This window comes from Mauremys mutica, chromosome 9 (assembly GCF_020497125.1).
Source record: "Mauremys mutica isolate MM-2020 ecotype Southern chromosome 9, ASM2049712v1, whole genome shotgun sequence".
Taxonomy (NCBI): Eukaryota; Metazoa; Chordata; order Testudines; family Geoemydidae; genus Mauremys; species Mauremys mutica.
In genome coordinates, this window is record NC_059080.1 from 10,149,535 (window position 1) to 10,169,925 (window position 20,391).

General features: G+C 39.6%; 1 protein-coding gene across 4 annotated transcripts in view; it reads left to right on the forward strand.

Moving 5' to 3' along the window:
• The window catches only part of AFF2 (AF4/FMR2 family member 2), a 492,794-nt gene that overhangs the window by 458,683 nt on the left and 13,720 nt on the right, over window positions 1-20,391 (forward strand). For all 4 annotated transcript variants that reach the window (XM_045031554.1, XM_045031555.1, XM_045031552.1 and 1 more), the window contains 6 exons: window positions 397-1,416; window positions 3,717-3,841; window positions 10,280-10,505; window positions 13,486-13,622; window positions 14,171-14,234; window positions 17,752-17,888. In XM_045031554.1, the coding sequence (XP_044887489.1) occupies window positions 397-1,416; window positions 3,717-3,841; window positions 10,280-10,505; window positions 13,486-13,622; window positions 14,171-14,234; window positions 17,752-17,888 (1,709 nt within the window). The remainder of the gene's footprint in view (window positions 1-396; window positions 1,417-3,716; window positions 3,842-10,279; window positions 10,506-13,485; window positions 13,623-14,170; window positions 14,235-17,751; window positions 17,889-20,391) is intronic.

Genomic DNA, 20,391 nt, shown 5'->3' on the forward strand with positions numbered 1-20,391 from the left:
GCTTTCTTCTCCCTTTATGCTGTCAAACACATGATCCACAAACTCATTTTAGCTTTGGGGAAAACCTTCTGGTCCACATTTCAGTTACTTCAGAGAAATATTTAGATTTTTGCCCAGTACCAGAGAAGATTTTATTGGCATAGTATTTGTCTGGGAAAGGCAACATGACAAAAAATACATCTTCAGGGACCTGGTTAATTTTTTCGTTGTATTAAATTTCTCCAGGGCCACATTGTAAACTAGATAAGGAAGCCTAATTAACCATAAATACTATAGTAAAAGTAGCAATAACCACTGTTTGACTGAAATAAAAAGGCTGTGTTAAAAATGTAATTGTGGTTTAAACTAAAATGCATTGCTTCTCTAAGATTTGTTCCCTATCGTTCTTCAATCTAGCCTGAACCTCCCTCAACAAACAAGTGGCAGCTGGATAAATGGCTAAATAAAGTGAATCCCCATAACAAGACCATTATCAACAACCAAAATGAGACTCATAGTGAGAACAGTTCTCAGTCTCAAAGCAGCCAACAGACTGAAGGACAAAACAAGGGGAAGCTTAATAACAGTCTGCCCCAGACCGATTCCAAAGACAGGGCCGTCCATAGTCCCATCCGGGAGAAAGCCAAACCACGAGTTGCCCAGAAAACTCCAGAGGCAAAAAGCTCCAAGCAGAAGTCACCAGCTCATAATGAACCAACTTCACAAAGGACTCCTGGGAAAAAGCAACCCAAAAAGGTAGAAAGGACTTCCAGTGTAGAAGAGTATAACTGGCCCAAACCAAATAATACCAGCAACACTTCCAAAGAAAAAGATACACAGGAACCACCAGAGCAACCAAAGGTTCGCACAAAAGCAGCAGCTGGAAAGACAGCTCCAAGAAAAGAACCGAGGACTAGCACGGGTCTTGCTTCTGAGAAGAAAAAGTACAGAGGCCCTAGCAAAACTGTCCCTAAATCCCGTGAATTTATTGAAACCGATTCGTCTACTTCTGATTCAAACACAGACCAGGAAGAGAGCCTGCAGGCTAAAATATTACCAGCTTTCAGTGGGCCTGCCAATGGCATCAAAGTAAAGGACTCCAGTAGCAACATCCTCAGTGTAAGTAGTTTAACTAGCAACAGCAGCAACACATCAATAGACCAGACCAGCAATGATTTAGAGGAACAACTCTTTTCACCGATCCCAATCGTGCAAAATGAACTTCTGTCCCCACTGAGGGAATATGAAGAACTCAAATCCCTCTGGGTGAAAATAGATCTTAGTTTACTCTCTAGAATACCTGGACAAGAGCCTTGTGAGACAGTGACTGTGAAAACTGAACCACGAGAGGCAAATGTGAAGCACAGGCGACAATCTCGAGAGTCGCCCACCACAGCAGCTGAAAAGCCCTCCACAAAATCCAAAAGGAAGCACAAGGTAAGTAATTTTTATAGTCCAAGGGAAACCACTCCATTTCCGTGTGTCAGCTGGGTAGGTACCAGATCGAACCTCAGTAGGGTGACCAGATGTCCCGATTTTATAGGGACAGTCCCGATTTTTGGGTCTTATATAGGCTCTTGTTATCCCCACGTCCCTCCCCCGTCCCGATTTTTCACACTTGCTGTCTGGTCACTCTAAACCTCAGTCATCTGCATTTCTTCATATCTGCCCCAAAACCTCTCCGCAAATTGAAGAAACAATTCTATAGAGAGGTATCCGATTACTAAGACATGATTGTTTTTTTACAAAAGATGCTATACTACATTTACCAGTGCATTGTGAATTTTCATCATAAACTATTTAAACCAAACTCTAACTGTCAAAATCAATGAACAATGTATATTTGGTAATGTGTCTTTTGTGCTTTTCCATTGTGGTTGCTCACTTTCCCATTCGTATGCAGTGTTCAGTAATTTGCAGTGGGATTCCCAAGAACTAGTGCAAATTACTGAGGTTTGAGTGTACCCAGAAAATGTGACTTCTGTTTAGAAGGCAGGTTTTTATTGTCTGGAGAGTTACAAGCTGATTCACCACTGACTTAGGCACTGCTTCATTCAAGTCAATGGCGTTGTGCTGGCTTATGCCACTGGTGAATTCTGACTTTAAAAATATAATTTTGTTATATAAACAAATGTGATTTATAGAAATACGATTTGCTTAACTAGCTGCTCCCCATTTGCAACTACCTGCAACGCAGAATATATTTTGACTTAAGGGACTGTGTTTTATCATGTGTTTTATGTTATTTATGCCCAAGGGTATCCTGTCTTGTGGGATATGACAGTATGCTTCAAAGTAAAATGTGCTTTCAGAAAAGAAAGGAAGGTTTTATATCATAAATGAATTTTTGTAGAGGGATTTTCCAGCTGAAATGGTTATGCACTGGTCTCTCAGAGGAAAGACATCATTTAAGATTTTTATACCCCAAATTTTATAAATCATTGGAAATGTGACTTCAGCTGTCAGTTCTATTGGCCTCCTGAACTGCATTAAAATGCTGATTTAGAGTAGTCTGATGATAGAAGGAGGGAGTTAATGCATGACAAAGGCTTGCAGCCCTTACGCCTGTGAATACTCACATTGACTTAAGTGGGAATATTCACGAGTAAGGTCTGCAGGAGCTGAATCTCTGGTTTTACTCTGGCCTATGAATTAAAATTATGCAGAAAGAAAGGCATTTTGTGAATGTGTATTTTGTGTGCATGCACATGTGTGCTGGGGTTTATGCGAATAATACTTTAATAACTTGTAGAATTGCTAACTCAGTGGGGCGATAGGCAGTAAGAATCCTGGCCAGAAGAAGACTACAGTACTGGTAGCTAGACCTAGGGCTTAAGGAAAATGATGGGTTATCTAAAAGAGTTGGGGGCACCTCCTCACTGCGTTAGCTGGGACTCTGGATCAGGAACTGCCATGACGGAAAGGTACACTCTCTGGGGTGCTTGGGCGTTCCGCTAGAATGAAAATACTCCGCTGAGTATTAAAATAGCCCTTTCTCTTCCATTTTGGTTGTTGTATGCTCATCAGTATCGCTGCTCTCGGTGACGCAGGAGGAAGCAAGTCAATTAGTGTTTGTGCTGCACGTGTTTAAACATGGCGTGAAGAGGCTGATTTGGGTTTTGAAATCATTTTATTAAAAGATTTATTTAAGGCACAAGCGCATGAGCTTGAGAGACTGTATGAAAGTTCCAGTGATAGAGCAGTAATCAGCTTTACTTATATCTTCTTAGTTCAGGCACTGAGGTCATGCAACAGGGAATCTGTCGAGGTAAATTTTGAGCCATCTACCCCTTGCTAATCACTGCCACTTTAGGGCTCAGGCCTGCAGCCTCTCAGTCATCTGAGTAATCCCTTACTCATGAAAGTTGTCTCATTGACTTCAAGTATATTAATGAGTAAAAGATATTCATGTGAACAAGATTTTGCAGAATCAGGTCCTGAGATCTTGATTATTTATTCATTATGATGCAATACAGAAGCAAACTATAGTAAAGTGAGGCGTTTGCTTTACAATTATCCAGCTGGGTTAGTTGTTATGTAACTTAGTCATGTGTTTGCAACACAGATCACCACATTTAGGGCTTTTTTTTTTAGTTATTTTGACTTCTCTTAGATATCAGTATTTTAGCTGCTGCTACTACAAAGGAAATATGCTGAGATTCTTGACTTTCTCTTAATGGTAAGGTGAATTTGTGCTTAGATGCTGCATTTTTTAAGCTGTTCTTGTTTTGTTCAAGCAGTCCGAAAGCTTGGATACATTTGGTGAAACCAAGAAACAGCGTCTGGACGACACCTCAGCCTCATGCCTGCTCCCACCATGTATTTCTCCAATACCTAATCACAGATTAACCAGCACTAAAGAGTAAGTATTTCTTACTACTGAGCTGTGATTTAATAACTGTGCTCTTCAAAAGCATTTGTTGTGGAACTCTGTGAGAAAGCATGGATCTTGCCTAGTGGCTTGGTATCATGGAGAGGGATCCATGTTTTCTGAATGGACTTGAGCTGTCCTTTTGCTGAAGTGTGGATATACACATGTATCCTGTCCTCTCAGCCAGGTCCATGCTGCCCTGATTATCCCTACCCTGAACACCGGGAGTTTTCTACTGAAAAAGAAATCTGTTTTCTGAAGGCCAAATCTTAGTTTTACTGAAACCGACAGTGGTTTTGCCATTAACCTCAGTGGGATCATGATTTGCCCCTTATAAATAGACATATATAAAATAAAATGATGTTTTTGTTACAGAATTGTCTGATTCTAGTTATGGAACAAAGTCCTTATTCTAAATATGATTCCGCCTCAGCTATGGAGCAGTCCTGCCAAATGCCTAGTGGAGTCCTGGCATGTTAACCTCATACAATACAAAGCTAGTAGAAAGTACTTAACTTTAAGTAGCACTTTATTTTTGCAGGGTACATATAACCGTATAATTGGTGTCTCTCTGAAGTATTGCATTTTGTTTGAAATGGCTATAATGCATCAGCAATCAGGCACCGCATGAATGACATTTAATATTATTATAATCACAGGATTAACATTCTGTAAATAGAGAGAAAGCCTATCAGTTTTGCGCTTTATTGGCTTCAGAGGTGTAACTTCTGATTTCCACTGGTGCAAGCAAAGATTCAGGCCCAGAAAGTACATGATCTTGGGGAAAAGGTATCATAGTGGCAATATTTAAATTTATGAAGAAGTTCTGAAATTAATTTTTTAATTTGCATCTTTTAAAGCCATTATGAAGTCTACAGAGCAGATTATAATCTTATTTATACTGCTTTAGTTACAGAGTAACTCCACTTTGTCCAGATTTACACCACTGAAAATTAGATCAGAGTCTGATCCTCTGTGTTGTTGAGTCTGGAAAAGGCAGATGATTTGCAGGTGATGGTGTGGTCCATAACATGTTGCACATTTAGTAAGCATCATGATGGGTGTTCCCAATTGTCATTCCTGAAAATACGAGCTGAGATATATTGCAGAGGGAATAAAAAATTATCCATCCCCACCACTTCCATTATCCATTAAAAAAAATTCTTTTCCTGTCTCAAATAAGCCCTAGGGATCCACCCTCAACCTGATGTTCCTTAATTTGAGCTTGTTTTCCAGGTCATTAATTTGATTCCTTAGAGCTTTCAAGCCTTTGGTATTCTCGGTTAAAATATAATTGTGTCCATCAGTAGTTATTTCCATATGTTAGCTTTTTCCCTCACCCGCTGTGAATTGTGAACCAAAATTTTTGACTCCTTAGTCACTGACGTGATTGAGGCCTGGATCACATTGAGTTCATTATTAATATTTTCCGAGTTCATTTTAAACAAATCCTGTATTGTTTGATAATTCAGGTCTGCAACTCCCAGTGATGTGCAGTTGAATGTAGATCAACCCTGATCCCAAGACTAGGGGATTGAATGTGTAATGACAAATTTCTGCATAGCCCCAGATTATTTTTAAGCATTCAGGAGCAGTTCTATTTTCCATCAGGGATAAAGTACAAAAAATGAGTCCAACTAGTCACTGATTCAAAGGTAAGGGGAAAATAACGCGGCAGTGGCAAAATAGTAAAAGAGAGGCTTGTCACAAAAGCCCCAAATTTTATTCCCAAAGGTTCTACATATTAATACAGTAGAGCCTTGATAATCTGTATTTAATTATTGTGAGAACAATTATGATATAGCAAGTAAAGCCCAATCCTACAATCATGTCTGAGTGAATTAATCTTTGCCTGTCTGCAGATCCCCATTGGGCACAGGGATCCACCCACACAGATCCGATTGAAGTATCAGGATCCAGAGAGTTATATTTTTAAAAGTATTTAGGTGCCTAGCAATGCAATAGGTGCCTACTAGGATTTTCAAGAGTGCCTAATTACCTTTAAACCTGGCCGTCAGTGAACAGAAATAACAGAACAAGCAACGATACCATATCACAAAGACAGGTTTTTAGAAAGCCGCATGCATCAATGTTTTGGCAATTAAATGCCTAATTTACACATGCTGTTTCCATAACTGCAGAAGTAAACTGGGTGTTTGGATTCTCAGATGGTCAGTTATGCACCTAATAACCACTTGCACACACAAATACCCCATTTTTATTATGCAGCCATAGTAACTGCATAAACAATTAGGTATCCATGTGCTTGTATATTCTCATACATAAGCCTTTTCTCAGATCTGAACCAAGATATATTATATATAATTATTTTAATAATTACAGTTCAATTAATTAATTCTAATATGTCATAATGTGCTAGCGAATGTATTTTTAGTAACATGAAATCTCCCTATTACACTAGGGGCTTGAAGTTAATGGGAGTCTTTCCGTTCACTTGTGGGTTTAGGGTCATTCCCTAGGATACTAAATCTTTCTGAAAAGTGGGAGGAGACAACCTTTTTTTTTTTTTTTACTGTGAATTGTAAAGTTTGTAGGTTAGAGAGGATCGGATGCATTAATTTTATATATACTTGATGAAAATTGTATTAACTCCATCTTGGTTTTTCATTTCAGGGCAGACAAATAACATTTTTTGTACAATCTTTCCTTATTAAATCCACAGGGTAACAGCAGCAGAGAGGAGAGAGTATTTAGTGGTTCAGAAATTAAGTATTGTATTCCTAGAGTATAGGATCTCAAGTTGACCTAAATATCTGATTTCTAGAGATTGCTTTGGACACTAAGCATACAGAGCTTTTTTTTTTAATTTAATAGATCAGCCAACCATTTTGCACTAGCAATTTTATTTTTGTTATCATTTTATTATCTTTGTTAATATAGTTATTTACTTGCAAGAGCAATTTTGCAGGTGTAATTAATTGCACATGCAGGTGATGGCAATTAATGTCTAACTACCTAATTTGTGGGCACAGTCCAGTTATTAGACAGCTACTTGCCAGCATTTGTAGATGTGTAATGTCCCCAGCAGTTATTTGCAGAGATAGGAGTCTGGTTTTCAAATTAAGCCCATACAGTCCAAACATGCACAACATCTAGCAGACAAGAGTCTGTCTTAAGCAATCATTTTAGAGTATTTCCAAGATTTTCAGGATAGGTTTGTTTGACCTTTAGTTAAAGATGCACCTGTACTAGGCAACATATATTTGCTGGTCCCTTGGGTAGTCACGACAGCTTTCATTATAGTGTTGTTCACAATAAAACTACCCTAGTACATCTGTGACAAAGACTTCAGCTTCATTCAGTTGCTGCCACATGGTCCTACCTAATGTGAGAGTGACCTTTCCCTGCTAACCCCCTGCAGAAGATTAGATACACCATCAGTGTGAAGCATTTCTTTGGGGACAGAGAGAGTGGAAGGAAGGTAAAGCCAAGTGATTGGCATAGACAATGGCTTTGTCTCACTAATGGGCCAGAGATACTATAGCAGACTACAATGAGTGGATAAAGTAAGGGTAAAGAATGGCCTCTTGAAATTCGAGAGTAGATGAAAATTCTTCATCCTTCATTCGCTGACTCCCTTGTGGCTGCTTCATACCCTACAATAAACAAGACTGAAAAAACCAGACAGGGAGACTTCTCATTCCTTGATAATTGGCCTTCTCTGACACAAAGATTAAACCCTGCAGCCACAAGACCATCAGTTCTGCTTGTATTTTTTCATGCATTTTTACGTGTCTCACTTGATTATCAATATAATTTAACTAACAATGATGTCAGCAAATTAAATCATTGAGTCCAGGTGATTATTGCAATAAATTTATTCAAAATTAGTGATTACCGCAATGAAAGACCAGTTTGTTAGCTCATTAACAGCCCAAAGCAAAGTGACAGTCCAGTTAACTACTGGTAACAATTGATTTCACGGAGGTTATTATTAACAACATGAATCTGAAGTGGATAACATTGCTACAAAAGTTATCAATTTAATTTTCCTGAAACCCTGTTTGTATTTAAAGGGCAACTAAGGAAATGCATAACTGCATCTGGGGCTGAAACAGTGAAAGGGCTTTTGTTGTTTTAATTTTTATATGTAGATATAGATAAAATATTCCTCTGTGTGTGTGTATAAATATAAAAAATAAACATACACACACGCAGAGGAATATTTTTGGGGTGGCTGGGTTGAAGCTCCGCCTCCCACAGAATGACTTGTATGCCAAATCTGGGTAGCTGCACCTGTAACTGAGGTGCTCTTAACAATTGAGGTGTGGGTGCAAAATTTTAGGCAATGCCCCCAAAATGGAGGCCAGCTCTCTGAAATATATACGAACGCTAGCCAAGAGAATAGGCAGCTATCCTGGCAGATGCTGCCTTTTCCAGCTACCCAACCACCAACGCTGAGCCTATTCTAGATGTCATTAACTTCCCCCTTAGTAGCAGCAACTGGGTAATGCTGGTTAGGTTGTTATGTGGCTGCCTAAGATTGCCCCCTTCCAGAGGTCATAGTGATAGACTCCACACAGCCTAAATTCCAACAGCTGCATTATGAAACTATGAAGGGAGGCTCTGAGTAACCTTGACATCCTAAAGCAGGAGCTGGATTAGGTTCTAAAGTGGGGGATTGACTGACCTTCAGTCTTTCTGCAAAAACTTTTGAAGTGGGCCCATCAGACCCAACTCCCTTTTCCCCAACAAAATGTTTATGGGGGAGAAGATGAGCCCCTCAGACTTCCCCGTGTGGGGACAGGATCACAAACCCCACCCTCACTTTTCTTTCATAAGTGGATTCCATTTCCTACCTACCTCCCAGTGCCCTATTGGCGCGGGCACACACATGGATGGATCTTGGGCTAGGCCAGACCCGCCAGTCTATCTCTTCACTCATAGTACGGTCCCGTGGATAGGAGGCTGGTCTAAGAATCAGGAGATATGAGTGTCCTGCTCCTAGCTCTGCCACTAACTTGTCTCACTGTGTGGCCTTCCTGTGTCTGGTTTCCCAACTGTACAATGAGATAACAAATGTGTAGCTGAGTGTTGTTATAACCTAGAACTGTGGTAATTCACATGAGCTCCACATGAGATCGGAGGTCCCTTGTTCTGAAGAGCTTTCATATAATGAAGAGCTTTCAACAGGATAATTTTAGCCATATATTGTACTGAAAATGCTTCTGAGTGGCAATGACAACACAGTGTATCGGGTTTTTGTTTGATAATAGTCTACTAAGGTTTCAGGAATATTAATACACTTTCGTATTATTAAAATTGACACAAAAGCCACAATTAGAAAATGATTGAAATAGACACAATTATCATTAAAATTGGTAACATTGTGGAACACAGCCAGGCTGGAATAAGGAGGATGGTATTGAATATCACCAGATTGAGGAATTAGGCAGCTTGCATTGCTTGTTCCTCTCTGATTTGCTGCTTTGAGGTATTGTAAATCTATAATTCCTGACACTTACTGAAATTGACTAAAAGGGACACATACATTTTTGTTAACTTAATTTGCTATTGAAAATTTTACTCAATAATCATGAAAAGTAAATGACTCTGTAGTACAATATTAGTTGTCTGAGAAAAGATTAAAATTCAAGTAATCTTCATAGACTGGACTAGGACAGTAACTAAAATAAAAATCCATGACCAAATTAACATGTTAAACAGTCGGGGGGGGTTACATAGCTGCAGTTTTTACACTAGTGACCACTCTTCTATATAAAACAGGCAATCAACCATAGCATCGTGTCAGCTTTCACGTTAAAAACATATTTATTTTCTAAACCAGGTTCATTCATTAACTGGTATTTGCTCAAGAGCTTTTGCCAGCTGCTCTGAATCATTTTCTGTAGTGGGGCACATCAGTTTTACTCGTGAGGTGAAATAATTTCATGTTATTGTTATGGTTATTATTTGGTAGCAGTTACAAACCATTTTGTTCATTCACATGCTGTACTGTGTGATAGATATTTGCGAAGAGCAGGCATATGGGCCCCAATCCAGCAATGCATTTAAAGTGTTTATCTTTACACATGAGAATAATCCCTTTAACCTCAAATAGGGCTACTCCTATGTATAAAGTTAAGCATCTGCTTAAGTGCTTTGGGGGATCAGGGTCCCTATGCCTTCTGTGATGACGACTGACTCAGTATAGAGTTTCAAGTGTCCACAACTGTATTAATACAGTCAAACAAAATAGTCCCCCCAAACCAAAAGGCCTTTGCCGTCACCGAAGAGGCAAAGAAGGCAAGAGAAGCTTTTATACCTTCACTGGCCTCCTGCTACTCATAGTCATATGAGGGCAGAATCTGCCCTCCAGTTCAATAAGATCAAGTGCTTGGCGATGTAGAGAATTTAAAAATACCCAAAGGCTTGTCCCACAACCACTTCTTGTCTGTGTCCCTGCAGCGGGAGTTCAGTTAAAAAGATGACTAAGAAAAGAGAAGAGAAGTTGTTCCCTCCTCCGTTATCCCCGCTGCTGGATGAGCCAGCACACAGGCGGCACAGCAGTGACAACAGCTCCTTCAGCCAAGAGAACAGCGTCACAAACTCCTTGCAGACCGGCAGCTCTTCCTCTTCTTCTAAATTCGGAAAGAATGAGAACAAATCCTCTTCGAACCCCAAAGGAATCTGTGTAAGTAACTGGTCGGAGCGGCTGAAAGTGAACAAGATAAAACAAAAGTGACTAAGCTTTGTTCTGTTTGCTTCTCTCTTTTTTTTAATATCTATGTTTAAATCCTTCTGTAACCCCACTGAAGAGCGGCTAGACACGAGCGCTTGAGAGCAGTACACAAGCTCTCTTGCAAGTTCCATTTTTAGATCGGCATTAAGCATCCATTTGACATTGTGTGTAACTGACTAGAACACCTGGTCCCTCAGCTTTATAGGCAAGATTTACAGCAGTGGGCTATCTGCAATTACTCCTCCTGCCTGTGTAGTTTTAACCACACACATAAAGAAAAAAAAATCTTTGATGAATTTTCTATAGTGTTAGCATATTTCTTATGACTAATATCCCCAAATTCTCAGCTGGTAATTAAGCACTGTAGCTAAACTAAGCATTGCAGATTGAACTGACCGCCCAATAAAAATCCATTGAAAAATTGCCTGTTTGTACACACTCAGGGACCAAATATCTGAGCATCTGCATTTCTACCACGAGCTACCTCCTGAATTGCTTTTTTTCCTCATCTTCCTTCATCTGCTTTCCTCCTTCCCTTTGTTTGCTTTGATTTGGTTTCTGCCAACTCAAGACCTTTCTGACTGGGATACCTACATAATACACAAAACTCTCTGTTGTGGAGTAGTTAGGGTGTTACATCCACTAAATGCCTGACACAAACCCATAATAGCAAAAAAACAACAAGTTAAGTTCCTAACTTTACAGACCCTCTCGTCCTCCACCCCCAGGCACACGCATTCCCATACAGACCACATGACACAATCTGAACTCTGCCCTGCTGTCGCCTGTATGGGTACACCCTTACCAGATTACTCTATCCCCCACCACTAGCAGTTGTTGAGGTTTGGCACAGGTGTTGACTGTGGCAGGAGAAGCCAGGTAGGTAAAGGAGCGTGTGCAGAAGGAGTGATGGAAGGCTGGCATCCCTATAGTAGAGTGGCGGTTGCCGTTCACGTTCCATGGTATAAGGTAGCTAAAATGACAAGGGGTGGATGGTTGTGAGTGAAGGAAAAGATGTTATGTGCTGCTAGGTGGCCTCACTTCCCATCTCCTTGCTTTTGTGTCAGGCATGTCCTATGTGTAGCAGTGCTTCACGCTTCACAGCAAAGTCTTTTGTGTGGGAGTTCCCTTGGCTTCTTGTCATGCTTAATTAGGGGCGGGCATTAAATGAGGGGTGAGGGGAGGGGAAGTGGAGACCTTAGAAGTACAGCAAGAGAATATTTTTTTATCCATCAGCAGGTGCGCATGAGGCCTGCTCTGCTGGAGGATAAAATCTGACAGAAAGCATAGCTCCTCCTGGGGAAGGTTTTATGTACGCCCAATCAGGTTTGAACTTACCATCAATCGAGTTTGCTTGCATTGGGCCCCATCAATCAGGCTTGTGTGCACCAATCTTTCTCCCTCCCTCGCTCCCTCCTCCCCCTTTCAATCAAATAGTCAGGCTTGCATGTACTCACTCCCTAAGCATCAACCAACCAGGCTTGTTCATAGCTAGCCCCTCTCGTACTCCTCCTCTGAACCAGTCACACTTATGTGCACCTGGTCCCCATCAACCAGTGAGGCTTGTATGTGTCCATCACCCCCACATCCCATCAATCAGACTTCTGTGCACCCAGACTTTCCCATCTATCCGGCTTGCGTGCACCTGGCCTCCATCAATCAGGTTAGTTTGCGTGCACAGTCCATAAACTTGAGCTGTTATGAGAATAACAGCTAAAAATGACCATAAATTCCACATTCTTTTAAAAATCTTCCCATTTGAACAGTTCTCCTCTGGGGCCTCCTCTCTGCCAAGTTTTGTCTAGATAGGCAATGGGGTTTTTAATAAATATCGGTCAACAATGAAAAATAGGGCTGCAAAGAAAACTTTTTAGCCAGTTTCAAAGGCTTCTTCTTTAACATCTATGAAAAGAAACCAAAAAAAGCTGCTTAGAAAATTCAAGGGGGATGAAAATTAACCCTGTATGAATTTTCACAGCAATTGGATACCTCCTTTTAGAGAAAAATGGTAATTTATACTTAATTTTAAGACCATTTTAGAAAGGACCCCTGTTTATGGAGTCTCTGTAATAAAAGATTTTCTTGTTTGCTTCCATTGCCTTTTGAGCGTTGCAGAAATGGGTGTGTTTGGCCCCATTTTTCACAATTTCCCATGTCATGAAAGGTTGCCAACCTTGTATTGTAAAATGAAAACACTCAAGTTGCATTAGAATGTAAGTGACAATTCACTTTACCTTATTCGCTTGTCCCTATTGCTTTCTGATATCATCATGTCACTTTATTTCAAACTGCCAGAGCAGTACACATGCCTTCCACCAAAATCAATGCCAAAATGAACTGCGTATGTCAGCAAATAAACAGTGCTATGTAAACTGCCGGGCTGTTTCCTCCCTCAATCCCAGCATCATCCATCAGATAGATGCTTGATTTATCGACTGAGTTGGTATCTGAAATATTCCCCCACTAAAACGTATTTATAGGGCTTTTCCATAGTTCATTGGCTAATCTGTAATTTAGTTCATCTGATTATAAACAGAGTTCACAAATGAATTCCAATTGCCTAGTCTAACTGCTTATGTTATATCTCTAGCTTGTAATCAGAGATCTCTTCCCCCTCCCAACACTTTTAATAAGGGTCTCTAGCTAATAGTGTTCTGTGGTATCGATGCTGACTTTACACCTTTCTGAAAGCATGTGTTAATGAGGTCAGGCATGTGAGCAATATGTAATCACAGTGCTTAATTAGTCTACTGGGTTTGTAGTAGAAGGGAAAGCAGGGTGATTCGTGAGGTTCCTAAAACGTGAACAAGTATCTGAATTTTAACCTCAAGCTGTGCCAGTGATGTGTTTTTCTTGTTTTGTTTCAGTGTTTTTAACACATAAAGGTGTTTGGGTCAAAGTTTAAGGAGTTAATGAAAATTCTCTTACGTAGGAGGAGGAATCTCGCCATAGACCAACAAACAGTCTCCTTGATACCAGCCATCTAGAAACAGACATCTGGTCTACAATGCCTACACTCTCCAATGGGAAACCCGAGTCTAGAAGACCTAAAATAACATTTGATGACATGTATGTAGTATTAAACAGTCCAAACATGTGGAGTAAGATTTTATTTAAATGTCTAATAATCCATTTGTGCTGAATATGAGTTATATGCTTGGGGTCTGAATCAACAGTCTTCACGCAGGCAATACATGATGGTACATAGAGTTTTTCTCTTGACAAATGAATTTTTATCATTTATTAAGAGTTTTTTGACAAATGTTTTCAGATTATAAATGTTGAACTCCAGGGTAATTCTTCCCTAATTTTTTATTTTAGCTTCTCTAATGGAAACTTGTTAGAGTTAATCGGTTTGAGTTATTTTGCCGTTTCCTTTGGCACACATTAATGGCCCCCTTTGGGCTGCTGTTTTCCACAGCTAGCCATTTGTGTTCATCAGTCACATGCTCACTAAGCATATCATTACATTCAGCAGCTTCGTATTAATATCAGAATAAATTTAAACAAATAAGTGGGCATATTTGTCTATTAGAAATGGTCAGCATTCTTCTCAGATAACGTTTGTCCAACAGTAGGAAAACGTATCCCTGAAGGAATTAAATCTGTCTCCTTAGGCTTCACAGTGCAGACTATTACATGCAAGAGGCTAAGAAGCTAAAGCACAAAGCAGACGCACTGGTAAGTGTCCATCCATTTTCTGCCATTTTTTCAAGCACTGAAACTGTGTGTTGCTGAAGGGATCATCCAGTGTAAACTTATACACTGTGAGCTTCATCCAAAGACTATTGACTCCAAAAAGAGTATTTCTATTGACCACAGTTCATTTTGGATCAGACTTCATATAAGCTGACCACAGCAAACCCAAGTCTGAACACTGTTCCTAACTCTTAACACAGTGTTCCTATTAAGGTGGCCTACCGGAGCTGTGCAGAGAAAAGAAGTTTTGTTTTCCAAAGGATTTCAAAACTGAAAATTTCAGAATTCTCCATAAAGGAAAATTCCAAGTGGAAATTCACATTGGCTCCACTGAATCATTATGATATAATTGTATTATATTAAATTATGTATAATGTGATACAAATTTTTTAAAAGAAAGTCATCTCAAATGACATGTTTCATTCTGTAAAAGTTGAAAAAAAGACATTTTTATTATGGCAAATGTTTTTTCTGGTTCTCTTCCAAAACAAAATTCTCACAAAATCAACCCAGTTGGGCGAAGCATTTTGATTTAGATGGAACTGCTCATTTTGATGGGCTATGGCTCCATCAAACTTTATCCGACCAGCTCTGCAGTACGGCCATTGCACTGTAATGGAGATTTTGATCCTGTCTGCTGCAGCTGGTACCATGCAGCAGCTCCCTTACGCAGCATTAGTGATATAGAACTCTCTTATTTCTTTAAGTAAGGTCACTATAAAATAAAATTGAGCCTGGCCTCTAAATTTCCCCCCACAAATCATATACAGGGACAACTAATAGTCTTTGGGTGGCTAATTATCTATTTTAAGGGTGAAAACAATATTTTTCCTGCAAATCAGTTTATTTGACAGCAAAGAATCTATTGTTCATGCCTGCAAATGACTGTGGTTGCAAACAAACAAACAAAAAATGTAGCCCCCATTGTTTAGGAATGTTCCAGCTTTGGGGGTATGTGGCAGAGAGAGAGAAGAGATCAAGCTGCCGATTTCAGCTCCCCGTGCTCATTTTCCCAATTCAGGGGCACGAAGCTGTTCAGCATGTTTCCTGCAGAGCTCAGGCTCAGGTTTTTGGCAACATCCCCTGATTGTCACTAAGCTAGAAGTCAGACCTCCTGACATGCCCATTTACAGAAGGTGGCCCACGCTGATCACTTAAGACTGACTCAGTAGAGCATGTTGTATCAGAATGCTGACATCTATGCACAGGGAAGGCTCACAGAAGCAGACTGACAACACCTCCTGCAGCTGATTGACCTTTAAGGAAAACACACATCGTTCTGGCATAAACCTGCCTGCTTTCTGCTAGCAAATATTTACAGACTCAAGCTCATGATGGTCTCAACATGCTATGTCAATCCGCTTTTCTCCACAGCCTGATTCACTCAAGACAGTGTTGACCTGTCTTCCATCTTCTTGCCTTTGACTGGGCCTTGCAGAATTAGGGGTGTTCTCAAGCAGAACTAACATGAAAAGGCATGGCACATCATGTTGTGGCCTGCAGGCAGGCCTTTCATGTCACATGTCGTTTGACACCCCCAGTGCTCTGATCAGAATGCCAGGCCAGCAGCTGGGGTATAAGTTGTTAGCAGCCACAAATGCCCACAAACTGTGTATCTGCCTTTTCTTTCCACTACTTAGGTCTTTTTTTTATTTTTTTTCATCAAATGCGGTTGCACACGTATTTCTCCAAGCAACTCATTTACCGTACAGTCCCGTGGCATTAGTTGTCCTATGGAAACAATTGCTTCTGGTTACTTTGTGCTGACACAATGAAGCACGCCACATTGAAAGATGCGGTGTTGTGCCTGGGAAGATAATGCGTGTGACTCCTGCAAGTGTCAGGAAATGTTAAGGAGATGTGGAAGCGATGCTGCTGTGCTTGCACAGAGAAGGGACTTCCAGCAAAAGTGAGGGCTCTTGAAATACTCTGAAATGGCCCACTGTAAACCCGTCATTGGCTGGAAGAGGGGCAAGGGATCCACTCATTTATGATTAGGCACATTGTCATCAGAACAAATGACTACACAGAGCGCACAACATGCCCAAGATAAGGGCCTAATTGTGCTCTCCTTTGCACCATCAATAAACTAGAGAAATGTTATTGACTTCGTTGGAATTACCCTGGATTTACACTGCTGTTTGTGAGAGCAGAATTTGGTCCCATGGCTTTATCGCCATTGATTAAGAGGATGCGCCTTTGCTAAGTCAGCTTAAAGCTACAATAATTTTCTGTAATATATAGCTTCCAAAGAACACCCAAAAGAAGGTTTTGCCTCGGGTAAAACAAGGAAAGTGATTGGTGGAAAAGAGAGAGGAATGAGATGAGGTCTGCATTCCCTTTTGACTGTTCAGAGGGTACTGTAGAATAAGTGTAACCCACTGGTGAAGGTGTTACATGTCCCCCTCTGTGCCAATCCACAGAGAATATGAGTCGTTACAGTCTGCAGCTACAAAGCCTTAAGCTGTAGCAGCTCATTCCGTTAACTCTGGAGATCCCTGGTTCATTCCCCATGGTGTCAGCCAAGAGGGCATCTGTCACATAAGCACACACAAAACAAGCTTTTGTTGCCAGACTGAATTTTGTGCAATTAGAACAATAGGGTAAAAATCTACATGAAAATAGAGAGCGTGGAATGTGTCTGGTGAGGAGAGCTACTAAATGGTAGCAGCAGAGTAAAATATGCCATTATAAAGCTCTACTTTAATCTATTGTTATAATCAGCTGCCATTTTGTGAATAGAAAACGTGTGCAGGTACATTGAAAATATTTTGATAGAGACATACAAAGACATTTTTGAAGACTTCAGTTTTATTGATTCTTTTACATTAAATGCCATATTAGTGAAAGTCTTACATCTACCTATCAGAAACTGAAAATGTTAAATACTATTATAAAATACTTACTATAAAAGTGTCATATATAATATTCATTACACATAAAAAAAGAAATCAGTATGTCTAAGTCAGTTTAATCACAACCATTATCAGGGCTAAAAACCTTTTTGCAATAAAATTCTAGTAAAATAAAATATTTAGCGGTGCTATATTTTTTTACTTTTTTAACACTATTTCAGGATGTGATTTGCAAGATAAGTGATGAGATTTTAGAGTGGGAGGAGGGTCAGCAATCGCAAAGGAATGTCACATTTTCCTGACAAGTGGCATAGATTTGTTACTTACCTCTTGCATACTAGCGTTCAAACTTAGTCCCTAGTATATCAAAGGAGCAACATGGATTTTTTAAAGACTGTACTGAGTCTCACCCTCAGCTGGGATAAATCGGTGTAGCTCCATTGAAGTCAACAGACCTCCACTTTTTTACACTTGCAGAGGGATTGGCCCTATGTTATCTGTCCAGCTTGGTGAAAACGTGACCTGGCTTTAATTCTTTAATATATGCATTTTTAATGTCAATGTTGCTTTGTATACATTGTGCTCTATCTAGCTGGAAATAAAAGCTGAAGCATCATCTTGATGGTTTCATCTTCCTATTTCAGTTGGAGAAGTTCGGCAAAGCAGTGAATTATGCTGATGCTGCTCTCTCCTTCATTGAGTGCGGGAATGCTATGGAGCGAGATCCATTAGAAGCTAAATCTCCATACACCATGTACTCAGAGACTGTGGAACTCATCAGGTTAATGTCCTTTCTGTGATCATTTTCATAATCTCATTTCAGTCATAATTAGAACCTGCTCTGTTTTAAAAAATATCATTTCAACATATTAATGATTTGTCCAAGGCATCTTCATCTCAGAAGTCATCATAATTAGTTCTTGCCATTTTATTAATGTCATGGAAAATTTATAATTGATGGACACTGCTTTTATAAATTATCCCCTTTAGAGGTTATAATGTGAGTGTTATAATTTGCAATATTCATAAAATTAAAATTGAAATGTAGTGGGTGGAAGTAAAGTATAGTAATTTCATCGTTTGGCAATGACACTTGTCTTTTAAAAGGTGTAGTTTTATAATTCAAAACATTAAAATGAGTCGATCAAGATTTCTATTCTAAACCCTGTTTTTGCAGAGGTTTATAACTTGGCTGTAAAAAATTGTTCCAGGCTGTAACTTGGTATATAAGGTCACATCCAGAGAGAAACTTTTGCACGTGTATATCTAGACAAACAGAGAGTGGTTGGTTGGGGTTTTTTTTAATGTTAAAGGAATATAAAAAGCCACTGAAATTCACTGAGTTAATTTTTTTAAATGTAATTTTTCAGTACAGAACATAAGAGACTTTGCCTAATATTAAAATGCCTGAGTCAGTATTTGAAAATCAGCGCCTGTTTTTATAGCTGCCCTAAAGGGTAGACTCCATAGAATTTACTCTACAAAGTAACTAATGGGCCAAATTTTGCTCACTTTACTCACAGATAATCCCATTGAAATCCTCAGGATTAAATTAAATTGTGATTAAAGCAATCAGGATTTTGCCCATTTGCTCTGATTCCCCTCTGACTCTCATCATTTTTACACTGGTATAACACCGTTAACTTCAGTGGGATTACTCCTAATTGTCACCAGTGGAAAAAAAAAAGCAGAATCAGGCCAAGTGTTTGTTTTGATAGGACTTGTTTATCTGAGAGACTCTAATGTGTCAGATTAGTTATTAGAGTCTATCAAAAATGCATGTTTTACATTTTGAAGGAGGAGGTATTTACATAATAAAATGTATCAGATCTGAAGAAGCCGTTACTCTCGGGTAAATAATAAGCCTTTTAAATTTTTTAAAACATGTATTTACATACAACACTTGTTAAAAAGAAGAACAATAAAAGAGATTATGCCACAAAAATGATGTTCACACAACATTTAGGATCGGAGTTAAACCCTGAAGAACAGTGAAATTAAGAATTAAGGCTATGCCAGTCTTCCCCTTTCATTCCATTGTGCCTGCATCTTAACTGTGGGTCACTTAATATAATCTATGTGCTGCAATACATAAGCACAAAACGCTGTAAGAAAGTAAACAGTAGCATTATCTTTTCTTCAAGTGACATGAGAGTGGTATGTCAGGGAAGGGGTGTGGCCTAGTGGAGAGAGCCCTGGACCGGGACTCAGGAGAGCTGGATTGTATTCCTGGCTCTGCCACTAGCGTGCTGGGTGGCCTTGGCAAATCTATTCAGTTGCCCATCTGTAAAATGATGGTAATCTTACTGACTTCCTTTGTAAAGCACGTAGAGATCTAGCGACGAAACGTGCTATGTCGGAAGTATTGTAATTGTTGATAAGTAGCCTGCATGTTTTGGAGGCATGTGAAGCAAAGCTGAGTGGTTCTATCTGTCTAGCGTAGGGTTTTCTGTAGTACGCTTCACCCTAGTGTCTGAGGGTTTGTCCTGTGCATGTTGAAGGCAATGGCAAAGCCTCCATTGACTTTAATAGTGCAGGATCAGAACCTGTGTTCTGTGCAAGTAAATTAGACCTCCATGCTGATGTCTACAGTTGACGTCATAGACTAGGAATTTTGCTCTTCACCCTTTCCAGTTTCTGGGAGCCATCCTGACATCTCTCCCATATGAAAGAGGAGACTCTTAGAGCCACTGGTAAATGTTGTGTTTATATACATTTTTAAAGCAACACCACCCCTGTGATGATTGGGGTTGATCATGAACCATTTAATGAAATTCTATTTCTGTTGCCTGTGCTAGGCGGGAGGTCAGATTAGATGATATAATAGTCGATTTTGGCCTTCAAATATATGAAGCTATGAATGACAGATGGTTCAACTAGTAAGAAAACTAAACCCCTTCTCATCTGCTCGTGATTCACCAGAACTCTAAGAGATTCACACAATATGATTCTTCACAAAATAAGAGAGTTGGTGGATTCTGGAGCAGTGAGCACTGATGATTTAACAATATAATGTGGGTTTAAGTAAGCCGCGTAGGGCCTGATTTTCAAAAATGCATGTGCAAAATTGTGCATACAGGAGTTGAGCCTAATTTGCACACGCAGTTACCATAACTGTAAGCATGGTCACTTGCACATGCAAATACATGCTTTGCATATGCCACAGTGGGAACAGTGCAAATTAAGTAATGTGTGCCTTTTTTTTAAAAGTGGCCCTTAATGTAACTTCAACATCGATTTGTTGGATACTGTTGGATACTGTGTAAAAGAGATTTATATTACTT